This window comes from Phyllostomus hastatus, unplaced genomic scaffold (assembly GCF_019186645.2).
Source record: "Phyllostomus hastatus isolate PE091 unplaced genomic scaffold, TTU_PhHast_1.1 phas_contig_30, whole genome shotgun sequence".
NCBI lineage: Eukaryota > Metazoa > Chordata > Mammalia > Chiroptera > Phyllostomidae > Phyllostomus > Phyllostomus hastatus.
The window spans coordinates 5,413,566-5,431,690 of NW_025333841.1; the positions used below are offsets into that span (position 1 = coordinate 5,413,566).

An 18,125-nucleotide genomic window follows, 5' to 3' on the forward strand; every position below is an offset into this window, starting at 1 on the left:
CTTAGCATTTCCCAAACATGCCTTGTGCTAGCTGCTTCTTCAGTAGTGATCCTTTCCATCTGTGTCTTTCCAGACACAGCTCACAACTCAGTCCACTTTTCTCCAAGAATCCTTTCTAAAACATCCCAGACAAAATGGCTCCTTCCCTTCTCTCTATTCCTACAGGGCCTGACACCTTTGCAAATGCCCTGAGGAAAGGCTGGCTGTTGTTCCAGTTATTCTCCTTACAATACTGAGTTCCTGGTGATAAGTATCTGTCTTCTCCACACGGTAAAGACAGAGTAACTACCACCAGCCCAGCTTCTTGATCTAATACAACTATAAATGGCTGAGCAATCAATTATTTCCTTCCCGCCAAACTGAAATTTTACTGATGTCAGATAATATGTCTAATTGCTAGCTGATCTCGCCTACACCATTTTTGTTAAATGCCCCGTGGGCCCTTAAAAGTAAGGAGTAACTTACCAAAAAAAAAAAAAAAAAGGCCAGAGCCTGTTAAAATAGTCTGCTTTCTTATTTACAGAGTTCTTCCCGGAGGTCACCCATTATAACTGCCTCTTTTCTGAGAATACCACCGCATATTTTTAAAATTTAATGGAAATCCAAAAAATCAAATGGAAATTGTGTCAGGTGAAAGATATTAAAGCTCTAGGAAAGTAGACTGGAGGAGAACCTAGGTTATCTGGACTAAGGGTCACGGAGAAAGGGACAAACCTAAGGTTACAGTGAATGAATGAATAAAAACAGCTAACAAACAAAGCTGGACAGATCACCTTCATTTTACAGCTGGAGAAACCGAGATCCAGAAGCAGGAAGTTACTCCTCTAAGGTCACGTTTGAGCTGTTAAGAAGCAATTTAACAACCAAAACAATGACCATCTATTGAATACCAACCGTACACCAAGGGTTCTCACATACATCTCATACTCACAAATCACCCTGGGGGCTGCACTCAATAACGAAAATGAGCTCTCCAATCCATAAATCTGACCATGTCACCGCCCCACCCCTGCTAACAGGTCTTCAGAGATGTAGTGACTTTGGGGAATGGCTTGGTGAAGTCTCTCCTCTGGAGAGGCATTTATTAAACTAGTCGAAATTAGCAAAAACAGTCATTCTGAACATTGATCAAAAGCGTACAACAAATTGAGACACATAGCCGACATGATCCTCTCTACTATGGGAGGCCATAGCATTCAAACTAAGGGTTGCACACACAAACCCTTTACCAACAGATCTACTTTAGAGATCTGAAACCTGAGATTTAAATAACGTATTAAATGAAATTTGAACCCAGAATATCTTCACTCCAATGTTATCAGGGCCTGCTCCTGACTCTCAGCATTAGTGTAAACTTACAGGAGAAAAATGCTTGATTCTAAGCACTTTCCTTGGTTCTAATTTCCTGGGGTTTTTTATTTTAAAGATTTTATGTATTTATTTTTAGAGAGAAGAGAAGGGAATGAGAAAGAGAGGGAGAGAAACATCAGTGTGCAGTTGCCTCTTGAGCGCCCCCTAATGGGGATGTGGCCTATAACCCAGGCATGTGCCCTGACTGGGAATTGAACCAGTGACACTTGGGTTTGCAGGCCTGAGCTCAATCCACTGAGACATGCCAGCCAGGGGTTAATTTCCAGTTTTGACATTGTAGCTCTTATCACAGCGTGAACAACTCTGGCATATAGCACCAAAGACCACCCTTACTTCCTTAGGAAACAGAAGTGTGAGCACAGACCCACGATGACAATGCTGGGTTTAAGAAGCTCTAATAGCCCCTCGTATCCAGTCTTCTGCTCATTCGGGGACCCAAAACATCAGGGCCACCAATTAGACCATAGGCTTCCCCTGTGCAAATTAGAACAACGCACCACCTTGAGCTTGAGCGGTCCTTTAGGTGCACGGCTTGGTGAATGGAGAATGCCTTTGGAAAATAGGAAAGCAACCTCTCCCTCCACACAATGCAGGCCCGTGCCAGGGTACACAGTTCAGCAAGGTGAGCACAAAATATACAGTCATTATATGTCCCTTTCCCCTATCCCCTCACCTCCACGGAAAAAAATCAGTGGAATGATCAAGGCACCTGCCACACGAGGGTGAGGGAAGAAATACAGTAGCAGGATGTCCATGGCCAATCAGTGTTATGTTCCTGAGTATGCATTCTTGTCTGACACTTTCCCAGCCCCACAAGCTGTGTCAGATCTGCTCCCTGGAGGACGAACTACTTCCTACTGCACTGAAAGCTCCTTCAAGGCTGGATCCAGATGTTTTGGGGTTCTATGACACAGGTGGCAAACACAAGGCCCGAGGGCTGAATCCGGCCCTCCACCTTGTTTTATCCGGGACCTAGTTTCTACCTGGCGGCAGCACCAAGTTCTCACCTAACTGTGAAGGAGTAGTTACATTTATACGGTCCTAAAATTACATTCGGCCCTTTGAAGGCAACCGCAAGCCTGATGTAGCCCCCAGTGAAAATGAGTTTGACATCCCTGCTCTATGATAACCTGGTTCAGTGTCCACCATGGATGGTTCCAATCACATCCAGTTGTCATACACTGACTAAGTGTTTCTCAGGCATCTGGCTGTGGGCTAGGTGCTGCAGAAAATAGGAAGGAAGAAAACAAACTCGTGCCCTCAGTGAGCTGATGGTTAACGGGTGGGATGGATGAATAAATAGATGATGACTAAACAACATAGTAAGAGCTCTGAGAGAATAAATTCAGGGGCGGTCTGGGAGCACCATGGAAAGGAATCTGACCCAGCCTGGGGTGTGGAACTGGGGGAGAGTCAGGAAAAGATGTTATGAGAAAATGGGCAACTTGAGCTGAATGTTGAAGATTGAGTAGCATTTAGTCAAGTAATGGAAGGGGGATGAGAGGGTGGTTAGGGAAGGAGTTCCAAGCGTAGAAAACAAATTTGTACAGATGTTGACAAAAGAGCAGAATATGATCAGGAAGATGAAGGAAGCAATTCCTCACAGAGAAATAGAGGCAAGATGAGGTGAGGTGACAAAGATGAGGCTAAAGAGATAAGAAATGAGCAAGTGTAGGATCTCGGGATTCCTGTCCCTCCTGAAATCCCCACAAAGCTCATGTAAGTTGCAGAGCATGTAGCTAGCAGTGGTTAATTTCTTTAGGTCACCTTTTGACCTCTCTGTCTTCCAATTTGTCTTAGTCAGCTCCAGCTACCATAACAAAACACCTTAGACTGCATGGCTAAAAAAAAGTTATTTCTCATAGTTGTGGAGGCTGGGAAGTCCAAGGTCAGGTCATCAGCATGATCTGATTCTGCTAAGAGCTCTCTTCCTGGTGGTAGACTGCCAACGTCTCGTTGTATCTAAACTTGGCAGAAAGAGGGCAAGCTAGCTCTCTGACCTCTTTTATAAGGGCACTGATCCCATTCATGAGGGGCTCCATCCTCATGAACAAATCGCCTCCCAGAGGCCCTACCTTCAAATACCATCACATTGGAAATTAGGATTCAACACATGAAGTTGAGGAGGCACAAACATTCGGTCCTTAACATGATCCCAGAGGCTTTCCTAGCTAGACTCTGCTTCTACAGAGATTTGCTTGCTGCCAGAGGTGCTAGAGCTGATGACTCTTATTAGCACATCTAGAGATGGCTATTACTGAAGAAAATCAAAGACCACTTTCATTTACTTATTATGAAAAATGGCATCACATGGGAACTTTTGGAATCTTCAAATCTTATAAGAGAAAGGGCCCTTAGAAAACATCTATTCCAACCCCTCACATCACACATGGGGAAAGTGAGCTCCAGAGAGAGGAAGGGTTTTTGTCTAAAAAAAAAAACACAAGAAGGGAATCAGGACCTCCTAGGGCAATGTAGTGGAAAGAATCCATCATTTGAAGATTGATCAAATCGCAAACTTTTTGTGTAACTTTGGACGGGTTGCTAAGATTAAACAAACATGATAACATCTGTAAAGGTCACATGCAGGGTCAGCCTGTAGTAGGTTTCAGTTAATGGTTACCACATTATAATTTCCTAGAACCTTTAACAAACCCACCTTGGCATGTGTATGACATAAGACAAGACATTAACTTGAAGGGTGGGAAAAGTGAGAAGTTACTGCTGGGGAATTGGTGGCTGGGTCATGACACTGCTTTGCTATGACTGTCAGTGTGAGACCCACCTGACAGCACTGACGAACAAAATAGGACATTCTTCTGACCCCTAAGAATGAAAGGAAATAAGCATCACCATGGGAATTTTGTGTGCGCCAAGAAGCTCACACTAGTATATGGGTCTGCTTATTTAATCCTGAATCTGACTCAGTGTCAGTTTTAATGTTTCTAATTAGTGCATCTTGGGAACGGGCAACATCTCTTGGGCCCTCCTCTGTTGGAACAACGAAGAAGATATAGGCTCTCTCCTCATTCTTTCTCTGCCATGTGTCACTGTTCGTTAAGACACCTGGCTATCATTAAGGGTTTTAAATATACAAAGAAATAATGACATGTTTCGCAACATGGTATAGATAGTATCAATAACATGGTAGGCTATGCAACCTAGTGAGAAATACACTTACTACCATGACAGGGTGGCTCCGTTGGTTAGAGCATCATCCTGGTGCATCAAGGTTGCAGGTTCGATCCATGGTAAGGGCACATACAAGAATCGACCAATGGCCCTGACCAGGTGGCTCAGTTGGTTGAGCATCGCCCCATACACCAAAAGGTTGGGGGACCAATTCTCCATCTGGGCACATACCTAGGTTGTGGGTTCAATCCCCGGTCAGGCCGCATACAGGAGGCAAACTGATCGATGTTTCTCTCTCACACCAATGTCTCTCTGTCTCTCTCTGTCTCTCTCTCTCTCTCTCCAATCCATAAACATATCCTTGGGTGAAGATTTAAAGAAAAAATTAATTCAGAAAAAAAGAATCAACCAATGAATGCGAAAACAAGCAGAACAACAAAGTGAGGTTTTCTATCTCTTCCTCTCTGTCTAAAAATCAACAGATATAATTTAAAAAGAAACACTTATTGCCAAAGTACAAGCAAGCTATATTTTGGTGGAAAGATAACTGGACAAGGAGTCAGGAGGCGTCCTTTCCATGCCTGATCTTACCAACAATACCTTCCACCATTTTGGACAAGTCACTTAATCCTCCGAAGCCTATTTCCTTATCTGTTAAAATATAAATAAGTTTGCCTCCATCTGTGCTACACAGCTCAAAAGGTTTCTGTGGTGGTGATGATAATGATGATGACGATGACCTAACATTTACTGAGTCCTATGACTGTGTGTCAGGCACTGAGTTCAGTATTCGGTATTTTATTATCTAATCCCATATATTTTCCACAATCACCTTAAGGCACAGGTGGCAAACTCAAGGCCCGCAGCCGAATCCAGCCCTCCACCTTGTTTTATCCAGCCCTGCACCTTGTTTCTACCCAGCTGCAGCGCAGAGCTCTCGCCTAACTGTTAAGGAGTAGTTACATGTATACAGTCCTAAAATTACATCCGGCCCTTTGAAGGCAGTTGCAAGGCTGATGTGGTCCCCAGTGAAAATGAGCTTGACACCTCTGCCTTAAGGGGTAAGTATCATTAATTCCCAATTTTATAGATGAAATTGAAGCTCAGAGAAGTTAGATAACTTCAATTAAGGGCAGTGGGCAGGATCCATAACCACATCTGGGCTTTTAACCATTTCTCTGTGCTGAATTTTTATGCATCAAAGCTTTATCTAATCTTTCAGCAAGAATTTTAACTAGGAGTCAATCAAAGTTTCAGGCTAGATCTCTTCCTTCAAATGCAACGACACAGGCTAACCACAGGATTGCTGGATCTGAACTGAAGTCTCTCTACCTCATTTAGTTTAAAAAAATGGTTTCTGTTATTCTCTAAGCCTTTTTAGAAGCCAATGCAAGGAACAATAAGACTTACAGCTTGGCAGGTGATTAACAACACTTTGTTTTTTCATTTGGCTTGGTCAGTTGTGCCTGTTTCTGAGACCTGAGAGAAAACCTAAAAACTATGCAATACAAATAAGACTTCTCCCCAATCCAACACAACTCCTGATACAATCCATAGAAAGAATACACTTTCTACTGAGCTCTGAAAGAGAAAATAAAACTTACATTTCTAGCAAAACTAAAGGATTTAAGATCCACATGGCACAAATTGCATTATTTTTAACAGCAGGCATGTCTCTATTATAAAGGATATATTATGTTCTCTCTGAACTAGGCACAAGAGGCACCTCTGTCACAAACCAAAACCTCCATCATCTCAGTAAGTGCTCTCTAGAGAGTCTTTACAGAAACCAGCTCAAGTGACTTGCCGAATGTGGGAGAGTGCAATGCAAAATTGGAACCATGGAGTAATTAGTTCATTTTTTGTCTCTCTTCAAAGAGGACTCCCTCAAGGACTACGATTCATTCCACAAACATCTGTGCATAGCCATGTAAAGGGTAAGAAAAGAGACATGGTCCCCTCTCACCCACACTAAAGGAATTTTTAACCCCGCTTCAGGGGAAAAAGAAAGCCTAGTTGAAAACAAGAAAATTCTTAATTGAGCTTGCTCTGTGCTAAACAGTGCCAGGTGCCTTCGGCTGTATTTTCTCATTGTATCTCCACTGTAACCCAGCGAAGGCTTGCTTACCCACCTCTTTCAGATGAGAAAATTGAGATTCAATAAACTTGCCCAATATAGTCTGGAATACTGTATTGCATATTTGAAAGTTGCTAAGAGAGTAGATTTTAAAAGTATACTTCACAAGAAATGCCAATTTGCAACTATGTGAGGTGATAGATGTCAGCTAGATTTATTCCGATGACAGTTTCATAATGTATACAAGTATGGAATGAATCAGGTTGTATACCTGAAACTAATATAATATTGTATATCAATTATACCTCAAAAATCTTTCCCAATTTATAAAGATAGTATAAACACCCGGGTTCCACTTCATGTCAACACACTGAGAAACATTTTTTTGATTCCTCTCTTGAAAAATTGTCCCCTTCCAAAGCTGCAGTTAAAGATTCAGATCTCTTTGCTGGCAGTTTTGGTACTGCCCCCAGATTTCAATACAACTGCCCACAACATCACATACCTGATTCCAAAATGAAAAGTCAAGCACTGTAATACTTAAAATCAGACCCACCAGAGTACACATGCAGCCCGCAGCCAGTCTGATTCTGATCTATGACCACACACTGCTGACTTCTGACATGAAACCTCATCTTGGGAAGGTGGCAATTTCCACCCGCTCCTGTAGAATTCTTTCTGAAAACAGGCACCATCACTTGCAATAGACAAGAGGGACAGTCTCACATTTGCATACTGGTAAAATGGCATCCTCTTTTATAGCAACCTAAGAAAAAATCAAGGAACCTGACTGCAGATGTGGCAATTCTGTGCTCTTTGCTTTTTGTAACTTTATTCTGAGGTATCTGTTTGAATGAAGCAGCAAAGAAGTTAATGCTCAATAGCAAAAGGCAAACATGCTAATTTACCACCTATCAAAAACATGATAGGAAGCCATCAAGTGGAAGCATCCTCAACAATGACTGCATGATGAAAACCAGAGCCTAAGAACCATTTTGGAAACAATTCTTTGTCATTGCTGTTTAGAAGTACTTTGGGTAGCCATCCTAATGGCTCTACTCTTGTCCATTCGTTCCTTCTAAGTTGGCAAACTGGCTCTAAGTTGCTTAAAGAATAAAGGGGATTATACCTCTCATGGATAAGCCCATGGTTATTATTTTAGTGCTTGATAGTTATGTAAAAATGTTTTTATCTAATAGCGAATAAATCAAATATCTTTTAACTGAATTTTTATTTTTTTATTTTTAAGTATATTTTTTGACTATGCTCTTACAGTTGTCCCCATTTTTCCCCCTTTGCCTCCCTCCACTTGGTATCCACTTTCCCTCCAGCAATCCCCCCCCTTAAGTTCCTGTCCATGGGTCATACATATAAGTTCTTTGGCTTCTCCCCTTCCTGTACTATTCTTAACCTCCCCCTGTCTATTTTGTTCCTACCAGTTATTCATCTTATTCCCTGTACCTGTTCTCCCCCATTCTCCTCCCCCACTCCCAGCTGATAACTCTTCAAATGATCCATATACCTATAATTCTGTCCCTGTTCTGGTTGTTTACTTAGGGGTTTTTTTTGTTATTTTTTTAGGTTCAATTATTGATAGTTATGAGTTTGTTGTTACTTTCATGTTCATAGTTTTAATCTTCTTTTTCTTAAATAAATCCCTTTAACATTTCCTGTAATAATGGCTTGGTGATAATGAATTCCTTTAGCTTTACCTTGTCTGGAGAAGCACTTTATCTGCCCTTTCACTCTAAATGATAATTGAATTTTTAAAAATATGATTCTAAATCCTTTTATTAGCACAACTGAAAAGATTAAATTCCCAGGTCAACCTTATAGGACTGTACTATTGTTTAGCTCTTCAAGGAATTTACATAGTGATTTATAGAGATCATATAGATAAATAAGTATTCTACTTTCAAAGAAATCCAAGCCTCCCCAGCCTGTAACTCTATTTTATTTTGATGTTTGTAGACCATGTATCTAAGGGCTTACTAAGACTCGCTGGTAATTACTCACTGAGTAATATTTTTCTCATATTACTACTTTATGTATGTTGAAGGTTTTCTTTTGTAGCACATGCTACAAACAGGATTTTTTTTCTTCTTGCAAGCTAGATAATTTCACCAAAATGGTGAGGAACTGGTCATTTTTAAACAATGAAATTATATCTAATGACACCAAGCCAATAGGGTTAGCAAATTTCAAAATTCATATTTTTAAAACACAAATATGTATAAGCCAAATTGCGGTGTAAAGGGCACTGAAAAATTATCTGGAGATGGATTTAGCTCTGTGAACAATTAGAAACAATACTGAAAGCTGCTCATTTATGTCCCTCCCCTGTCATCACCTCATCTGGGTCTTTCATTAATGAACTAAGAAATGTAGGGAAAAAAACAAAGGAGGGTTTTCAATATGGTTTTTCTGTCGGGAACAATGAAAACATTAAACTTTATACACTTAAGTGACAGCGCACCGAATGGTAGCCCTTTCATGGGAGTCCAGCTTAGGTTTTGTCTGGGTAGGGAAGGGGGGAGGGAGTCCGTGAATACCCTCGGAGTCATTTAAAATATATAGTATTAGCTAATTGATGAGAAGACTAAAAACAATAGTAAGTAGTCAGCCTGGCTGTGTGCCAGGAGCTAGGCTTTATAGTAAAAGCGAGTTTACATTAGAGGCCTGTTTTTCCCCTTTCCTTATATGAAATGAACAGCTGTAATTGAAAAGCAAGGAGCTCTATGGTTTATAGAAATAGGTGTTGTGAAGAGCCTTGGCCGTCTAATTTTCTTCCTATTGCAGGGCAGGCTTCCATTGTCTGTTTTTTAGAGCTAATTTCTTTTCTGATCAAAAGGCCCACGTCGTTGAAAAGGTAGTAATGACTATTCATTTGGCTGAAGCCTCCATTCTCCAGACTGCAAGCTTTATTTAGAAATGGCTATTTCTTTCTAAAAGGAAAAGCTCATTTATGTCCTCTATAATGTCAATTAAAGTAGAATATATTTTAATTATTTATCCTGAGGAGAAACCTTTTAGGAACTTAATTTAGTATGCCTATGCTATGCAGACACTACAATATGTGAATGTGGAATCATATCTAGGCACATGGGTTTTATTTTATTTTACCACTAATGAATAGTTTATTTGCAACTAATTAACAAGTTAAATCGGCGCAATTAGTGTCGGATTTCTTTAATAATATAACTCATAAAGGGATAGCCATTGGGACTAGAAAATAAGATTGTAAAGAAACCATTCCACAAAAGGGGCGGTTTTTTTCCTATTAGAAAGGGTTATTTAAGGTTCTTCCCATTGCTTTTTCAAATGAAAGCTGGGCTGTTCTGGGGGAGGAACTATGTTGTTGTTTTTTTTAAACAGGGGGAGATGGTGTTAATTACACAAACATTACATCAGCAAAGCTTCGAGGTCATAACCTGGCGATGCTTTCCGGAGAAATGGAATTGGGGTGACCACGGCCTAGGCACCAAAACCGCAGCGCAGCGAGGCCTCGCGAAAGACCTCGCTTTGTCGCACTGTCTGGCCGCCTACCCGCGCAGAAAGGATCCACCTGAAAATCGGCATCCTTCGTACCTGGCAAGCAGCGGCACGTCAGCTGTTCCTGGGCGGCGTCCTCCGCCCCGCTCTCCGTCGAGAGCAACAGCCCCTGAGCCTCGCTCGCCTGCGGCTCAGAGAGCAGCGCCAGGGCGCGCGGCAGCCAGGGCTCCAGGCACGCGGGCATCCTGCGGGCGCCGCGGGGCGGGCCCTGCTTGGCGCGGCCCGGAAAAGCGCGCGCGCGCTTCCGAACCCGCGTGGCCCCTGCCAGCCGCGGCGCACCAGTCCCCCGCCCTCCTGAGCTTTTTCCGGCCGCCGCAGCCGCTTTCGGCTGCGGAATGAAAGGAGCGGGATGTCATCCCGAGGCTGGCGCCCAACACGGCACATAGTAGGTGTGCGACAATGGTTTAGTGAAATGAAATGACCGAAAAGAGACGAAGAGAACATAGAAATTCCGCGCATCGAATTCCATGGCTCTCCACTCTTTGAAAAGAAAATGGAAAAAAAAAAGGAAAAAAAAAGGAAGAGAGGGGAAACGAGCAGCTAGATCCTGCTTTGAAGTTTAAAATTTGATGCCTCTCATCAGCATCCAGGCGCTCTCAGCTAATGGTCTTAGCTGGTCACACTGGAGGTGCATGAAAGTCACATGATTTTACGGGCACCCTTTCCTAGGGAGCACTACTAGGTCTGCTGGACCTGAGCCACGTCACTACCCGCCCCCACTCCGTCGCTGTCTGACTTGTGAGGACATGGAATAACTCAAACATTACGTCCTGATAACGATTTTTACATGGTTTTCCGGGACTGGGCTCCTAGCAGGCCACCTTGCCGCTGTGGAGGGCCATGCCTTTGCAGCCACACTAGAAAGTGGAAAAGGCGACACGCCAAGTGGGAGGGAAGGCCTGACAGTAGGATGCCAGGCCCGGGAGGATGCCCTGCGGGGGTGAGCTTTTAGCAGCTTGAAGGGATAAACGGGTGCAGAGAACTGGGGCGGGGGGGGAGGGGGGAGGCGCGGGGCGGGGCGGGGGGGGTGCGGGTTGTTGGGGTGGAGGGACAGAGGCAGAGAGGTCGGCGACCACGACCCAGAAGATCCTCTGAAAGTGGGACCCAGTTCCCGGGTAGAACCTGTCTTCCTCCAGGGAGATGGCAGTTTTGGGTTGTGTTCGGGTTCTGAGGTAGGCAAGAGAGCGCTGAAGGAAAAATTGTCAGGTTCCTTGTAGTTACTCCTCACCTAGGGAAATGAGTGCTGGTCATTAATTCTTAATACCCTGTGGGGGGAAGGAATCTTGGCAACTAAGATCCAAGCTGTGGGCCTCGGGATTCCTAATGTATCTACCAAGAACAGCTCAGCTAACCAAAGTGAATCAAATTCCGAAACTCACTTATAAAAGTATACCCTTCCTCCCCGCAAAAAGCTACAGCAAAGTGCAATGGGATACAGCTGTGCTTCGCATAAGAGACTTTTTGGTGCCTGGAGGACCATGTCATCTCACATGTTCATAGCTCCTAGTAACATTCCTTTAGAGAGCATCAACTAAATTATTGTTTGAAACCTGCACCGGACAGTTTAGGATCTTCAGCTCCTTTCCAGACCTGTAATAAGTGTTTGATGGGGGGGGGGGGGCGGCGCGGAGGGCCTGTGATGCTGCCATTTGAGGGAGTGAGATCAAACTAAATGCTCTAAGAAATAGAAGGTGCTGTCTCTTTCACCCCCTTAAAGCGTTGGTGACCTTCATGACCTTTTACAAGAAATGGTTGGTTCTACAACACATCCAAGCCTCAGATTTCTTGATCAAGGCCCTCAGTCTCTAGCCTAAATACACAGTCTTGGCTAGGAGCCAGAGTAAGTAGTCCAGAGGTGTTCTCAAGTTAGAAACAGGAATTGCTGCCTTCAGATAAGCAAACATTTTTCTGCTGGAAAGCAAAGCGTTTCTGAGAGTCGCTAGGATAAGTTTTTCTCACTTCCTCAGAATCAGACCGCTCCCTGGGTTCAGATGCACTTGAAAAGGCGATCGCCCCACCCTATTGTAAGACCTCAGCTCACCTCCCCCCACCCTTCTAGCGAACAACGGCACACTTCCACCCCACCACAGCCAGCACGCAAGCGGCACCTCCTGTTAAGAGGCTGGGTCCTAATCGAGCGGGAGACACCGAAAACGTCCCCCATGAGCAGTTCGTGAGAAGGAATCGACGTAGGCACCCCCCTCGCCAGCGGTGGGACAACCACTCTCCCGCTCTGCTCTCTTTACTGGTAGCTCTAAGACACAATTGCTAAAAGTACTTTGCTGATATGAAGCCCTTGGGAAACCTGAAATCTGCCGAGGCTTGAAACCGGAGGAAGGCAGAATGGGGATGCCTTATGTACCCTGAACCCGTTGGGCCAACCACGCTAGAGCCTAGTTCCCTCAAGTTTTGCGATAACCCTCTCCAATGATCACTTCTGTCCTAGGGCGAAGTCGGCTGCCTCTCCTCGAAGGGTTCAGGCCATCTACAAGCATTGGAGGTCAGGAAGGGGAGCCTCTGGGTGAAGTTTCCAACCGAAGCCAATAAACGGCGCTGTTGCCGCGCCCTGGGTCGTGGAAGACCCAGGTCCAGCCCCAGTCGGAGGGAGCCGGAGCTCTCCTGGGAGGGTGGGGGAATGGGAAGGGTTGTTTGGCGGAGTTCCCAGTCCGCCGCCCGGGACTCTGTATACCGCCCACGGGTTCCCGGAGGTCCTGGAGGGCAAGAGAACTGCCAAACATGCTCTCTTTTGGAGAGGTTGGGAAAGACTGGCCATGTATCCGACTGTGTCCCTCTGCTTTCCTCACTGGGTGCAGACTGCGTGTCGGAGACACCGATTGGGGCTCTGCCAGCCGTCTTGCCTCCCCGTAGCCCCTGAATGAACCGAGGCCCCTCGGGCGATAGTACCTGCCATGATGCTTCTCCCAACCCCCAGCGAAGTGTCGCGCCCCTCGGCTGGTGGCTACGCCTGCACTGCTGGTGGGCCAAGAGAACAGTTTTTTTCCAGCCTTCCTCCATCTCCCCACGCCCATAATGGAAACTTATCTATCGAAATGCTAGTTTGGGTTGAGCATGTCCTCGGAAACGTTTCGAAGGAAATCGGCGAGACTTACTTTTTGCTGGGCAGACCACCCCGGGGCCACCAGGCACAGAGAATTTAATCATGGCCTCCGAGGGAATCCAAGAGTGTAGGAGTGGGTGTCAGATACCCGCAAAGGATTGCCGTGAATCTGGCAGAAGGATGTAATATGCGTATGAGCTCACCTAAAGCACTAAGTCTTGGGTTAGAAATGGTCAAATGACAAATGGCTGAGGGCAGTGACGAGTCCCCAAATAATCTGCTGCGAGGAGGAGTGCAGGCCCAATACCGCATCCCTTACCTCGAGAAATATGCAGCCCAGGCGCTGTCACCACAACGGGGTCCTAAAACTTGGAAAGAATCCTGACATCTGTCAGGCTACTGGACGCCAGGCCGCGCGCCGGTTGGGTAGTTTCCTAAAACGCGCTTCACTTAGCAACAGCCTCAGAGGCCCAGAGAACCCAAGAGGCCCTCTGGAAAAAGCGGCAGGAGGGCAGGGATACTGCACAGTGACTTCTTTGGGAGAAGGTAGGTATGCTTAGGAAATTTTGACTCTTAGCCAGTTTGCCAAGAAAACAGGTGCAGGTGGGGATCGCAGAATCATTCTGAAATGAGCCTTTCACTCAGTGTCAGCTTAAGTGTGCACATCCGTGCTCGTGCTTTGCGCGCCTGCACACAAGCCCGTGCGCGCGCGCGCGCACACACACACAAAACCCCCATACAGAACCATTCCAGATAGTTTACTTTAAAACCCGAAATCCGTACACCCATTCAAATGACTGCAGCCCTTGGCTGTGGACGTTTGCTTCCTTCAGTCCTCATGAACATGAGGACTGAGGACGTAGACATGGCGGAACCAAAACTTAAGGGCGAGTTTCGTGACCCAAACTTCCAAGAGATAATGACGGGTGGCCGGCGGGATTCTGGTGCCAGCAGTCTGCCAGCCCCAGAGGGGATTGGCCTGCAATTCGTGCAGGAAAGAAGGAAGCTCTGGGCGTGCAGGCAGGCGGTGGAGAATCGCCAGGTCTTGCATTAGCGCTAAGGAACTAAAAGACTGGGTGTTTGTTTTTGTTTCACACTTTGGATTTACATCTTTCTTTTGGTTCTCCACCTTTCCACGAGGCTGGGGCAGGGGCGGGGGGAGAGCGCCCACACCGCTCGGGACACCTTATTTCAGTTTCTGCCACTTCTGCCCAGCTGGTTTCTCCTTTCCGCCCGTCGCCTCGGGCTACTCCGGGAGTTTCAAACGCTGTGCCACTCGCTTGGGTTCGCGGAGGTGATTGTTGGAGTTTCCTCTCCCCGCAGCCAGGGTTTCCATGCCAATACCCTTTGGCAGACAACCTGACATATGGGTTACTGTCCAGTTCCGAGTCTCAAAGTTTCGATTAGGAAGGCTGTAAATCAAAAAAGAAGGACGGAATCCGTTAGCAGAGGTTGCTCGCCGAGGAGGCGGCACGGCTACACAGCGACAGCAAGCACTCAGTGGTCCTGGCAGGTGCGCAGCCAGCGGAGGGGGCCCCATGGTCCGCCCCGAGAACCGCCCCGGCTCCTCTCCGGCCACCGTCCCCCCCTCCAAGAAACTTTTCTTTCGCTTGGAGAGGCTCCGTGTTGCCATGAAAACGGATTTTCCAAGGGGCCCGACCCTCCCCCTCAGGGGCATCGGACTGGAAAAACCGAAATGGCCAGAGAGCAGAGACAAAAAGGGGCCGCTAAGCGGGGGCCTGGAGCTAGAGAGCCGAGGCTGGTACATCCCCTCCGCCCCCACCCACACACTCCCGGCAGCATCGCCTGTGAGTCCCTCGCCCGGCGCAGGCAGAGGAAAGCTGACTGCTCCAACTCACACCAACCATCTCCGAGCCTCACAGCCTCCTGAGCGCTACGCTGTCCTGAAGCCTGTCTCCTGCGCAACAGTCCCTGACCCCGCTCATTCCACTTGGAGAGGGGCTGATTCCAAGAAGAGCGTCTCGGAGCAGCATCCCGAGGCACCTCGGTTGCGCTATGAGTCCCCAAGCCCGCCCGGATGCTGGCGTTGCCCGATGTCTGAGCGCTAGCAGCAGAAGCAGTTGGAGGACCTCGCGCAGACAGCAGAAAGCTTTGCATGGTGGCCTTGGGATCGGGCATCGGTCAGCCCTGAGAGGACTGTAAAGTTGTTTTCTAAAACCCCGTGGGCGCCCCTCTGCCCCTTCCCCCCAATCCTGCGCAATGCGTCCCCTCCCCCCTCTATCACTTCCCAGAGTTTCGTTCTTTCAAACTTTTTGAGACCCTAATTGGTGATATCTGAGTGGCTCTCCGGGACTCCCGCCCCCGAATAACTCTCAGCACGTCACCGGGCCCAAGAGGGGCGTAGGGGTGAACGAAAGGGCTCCCCGAACTTTTTTTTTTCCAGTGGCGACTAACGGGGGCTCCGTGATGATTGGCCAGAGCGCAACACTGGAAAGCTGTCAATCATGGGGGCTCTGGGAGGCAAGGGGCGGACCCTGCCCAACCCTGGGGGAATCCGAGCAGGTATATAAGGGGCCTGGCGAGCGCCCGGCGAGACTGCGAATGCGACCGGTTCGAGACAGCGCATCAGGTGCGAGTGGCCTCCGGGTTCCTGCAGACCTGGCGCGGAGCGCTTCTGCAAGCCTGTCCTTTCCGCCCGACCCGCTGGCCCACCGGCCCCCAAGCGCCCCTCCGACGGAGTCCCCAGGCCTTTTCACCGTGGCCGCTCCAGCCCCAGGAGCGTCTTCTCCTCCCGCCACTCTGGCGCACCTTCTTCCCTCTCCGGCCATGTACAGCCTTCTGGAGACTGAACTCAAGAACCCAGTGGGGCCATCTACTCCAGGCTCAGGAGCGGGCGGCCCAGCAGCCCCCGGCGGTGCAGGCAAGAGTAGCGCGAACGCAGCCGGCGGCGCGAACGCAGGCGGCGGCGGCAACAGCGGTGGCGCGAGTGGCGGTGGCGGGGGCAGTGATCAGGACCGCGTGAAACGTCCCATGAACGCCTTCATGGTGTGGTCCCGCGGGCAGCGGCGCAAGATGGCCCTGGAGAATCCGAAGATGCACAACTCGGAGATCAGCAAGCGTTTGGGCGCCGACTGGAAATTGCTGACCGACGCCGAGAAGCGGCCCTTCATCGACGAGGCCAAGCGACTGCGCGCCGTGCACATGAAAGAGTACCCGGACTACAAGTACCGGCCCCGCCGCAAGACCAAGACGCTGCTCAAGAAGGACAAGTACTCCTTGCCCGGCGGCCTGCTGCCCCCCGGCGCCGCCGCAGCCGCCGCCGCAGCCGCCGCCGCCGCCAGCAGCCCGGTGGGCGTGGGCCAGCGCCTGGACACGTACACACACGTGAACGGCTGGGCCAACGGCGCGTATTCGCTGGTGCAGGAGCAGCTGGGCTACGCGCAGCCCGCCACTATGAGCAGCCCGCCACCGCCCGCGTTGCCTCAGATGCACCGCTACGACATGGCAGGCCTGCAGTACAGCCCCATGATGCCACCCGGCGCCCAGAGCTACATGAACGCCGCTGCTGCAGCCGCCGCCGCCTCGGGCTACGGGGGCATGGCGCCCTCAGCTGCCGCCGCAGCCGCCGCCGCCGCCTACGGGCAGCAGCCCGCCACCGCTGCTGCCGCTGCCGCTGCCGCCGCCGCCATGAGTCTGGGCCCGATGGGTACGGTGGTGAAGACAGAGCCCAGCTCGCCGCCACCCGCCATCACATCGCACTCGCAGCGCGCTTGCCTCGGCGACCTGCGAGACATGATCAGCATGTACCTGCCACCCGGCGGGGACGCTGCTGACGCCGCCTCGCCGCTGCCTGGAGGCCGCCTGCACACCGTACACCAGCACTACCAGGGCGCGGGGACTGCCGTCAACGGAACCGTGCCGCTGACCCACATCTGAGCGCCAGCCTGCGCTCGCCACCCCTGCGCCCCCACCCCACCCTGCACCCCCCAGTGGGGACGCCTTGTTGTTTAGCTTTGCTTGCCTGGGTCTGTTGCCTTGTATCGAGAAGGGGAGGACAAAGTTTGCTGTAGCTGTCGGGTTTTGTACAAAAACAAAAAAGTCCGGATCATCGGATATAGGACTTTCTAGAGCTCGACGCCCCTCCCTCCCCTGTAGGCTGGAAACCGCTGTGATGTTTGCCAAGAAAAAGCAGCCCCCCCCCCTCCTCCGGGGTTCCTGGGTTTTCCGGTTGCATTTGAAAATGTTGTCTCGTTAGTTTACTGTTAGCCGTGGAGTGAGTGAATTGGGAGAAACGTACTCGGGTAAGGCTGGCCTGAAACCTGCAACGCCCCCTCCCCCGATCGCGTTGCGTCTGTTTTCCTCGTGGGTTTGGGGGAGCCGACCGCGTGGAGCGGCGCGGCAGTTAAGTCCAATGTTAATTTATAGCCAGGTGTGCGTGTGTCTCCGTCCTCGCCGCGCCTGGCCGCGGGACAGTTCGTTCAGTACGCATTTACTTTGTTGCGTTGTGATTCTGCTGTGGTCAATATTTGATATTTCGTCGCGCTAATGTTGTTGGATTTCGTTTGGGTTGTGGGGAAGGGGCTATTTTGTTTGGTGTTTTTCAAGGGTTTACTCTTAATTCTTAAATGAGAGATCAATAAATTTTATAACCAACATAATGGAGTCCTGATAATTTTCCGGGCCTGAAAGTTTAGGTGCGGGTTGGGGAGGGGACCACCACCGGGCATTACAACCGTGATGCTGTCCTCGGGGCTGGAGGATCGGAAATGGTTTCTTTTTTTAACTATTCATAATCAGAAACACAGCGACTCCCAATACTTTTCACCTGAAAGTCCGAGGAGAAAGTAGTTTGGCTTCCTGGGAGCAGCACAGTCTAGCTGAAGCGAACCTCCCGCGCCCACGCACTTGTTGATAGTGCTGGGAGACCGATGAAACGGGCCAAAAAAAAAAAAAAGACGCACTTTTTACCTTTGT

At 48.4% G+C, this 18,125-nt stretch overlaps 1 protein-coding gene across 2 annotated transcripts; it reads left to right on the forward strand.

The window, feature by feature from the left end:
• The first annotated feature begins 15,752 nt into the window (after positions 1-15,752).
• SOX3 (SRY-box transcription factor 3) lies at positions 15,753-17,087 on the forward strand. 2 transcript variants are annotated; one of them, XM_045839452.1, is made up of 3 exons: positions 15,978-16,013; positions 16,077-16,753; positions 16,844-17,087. In XM_045839452.1, the coding sequence occupies exons 1-3, from the start codon at positions 15,978-15,980 to the stop codon at positions 17,085-17,087; spliced, it is 957 nt and encodes a 318-aa protein (XP_045695408.1). The 2 variants fall into 2 exon arrangements, with proteins under 2 accessions (XP_045695407.1, XP_045695408.1); XM_045839451.1 differs by having other exon boundaries at positions 15,753-17,087.
• The last annotated feature ends 1,038 nt before the right edge of the window (positions 17,088-18,125 follow it).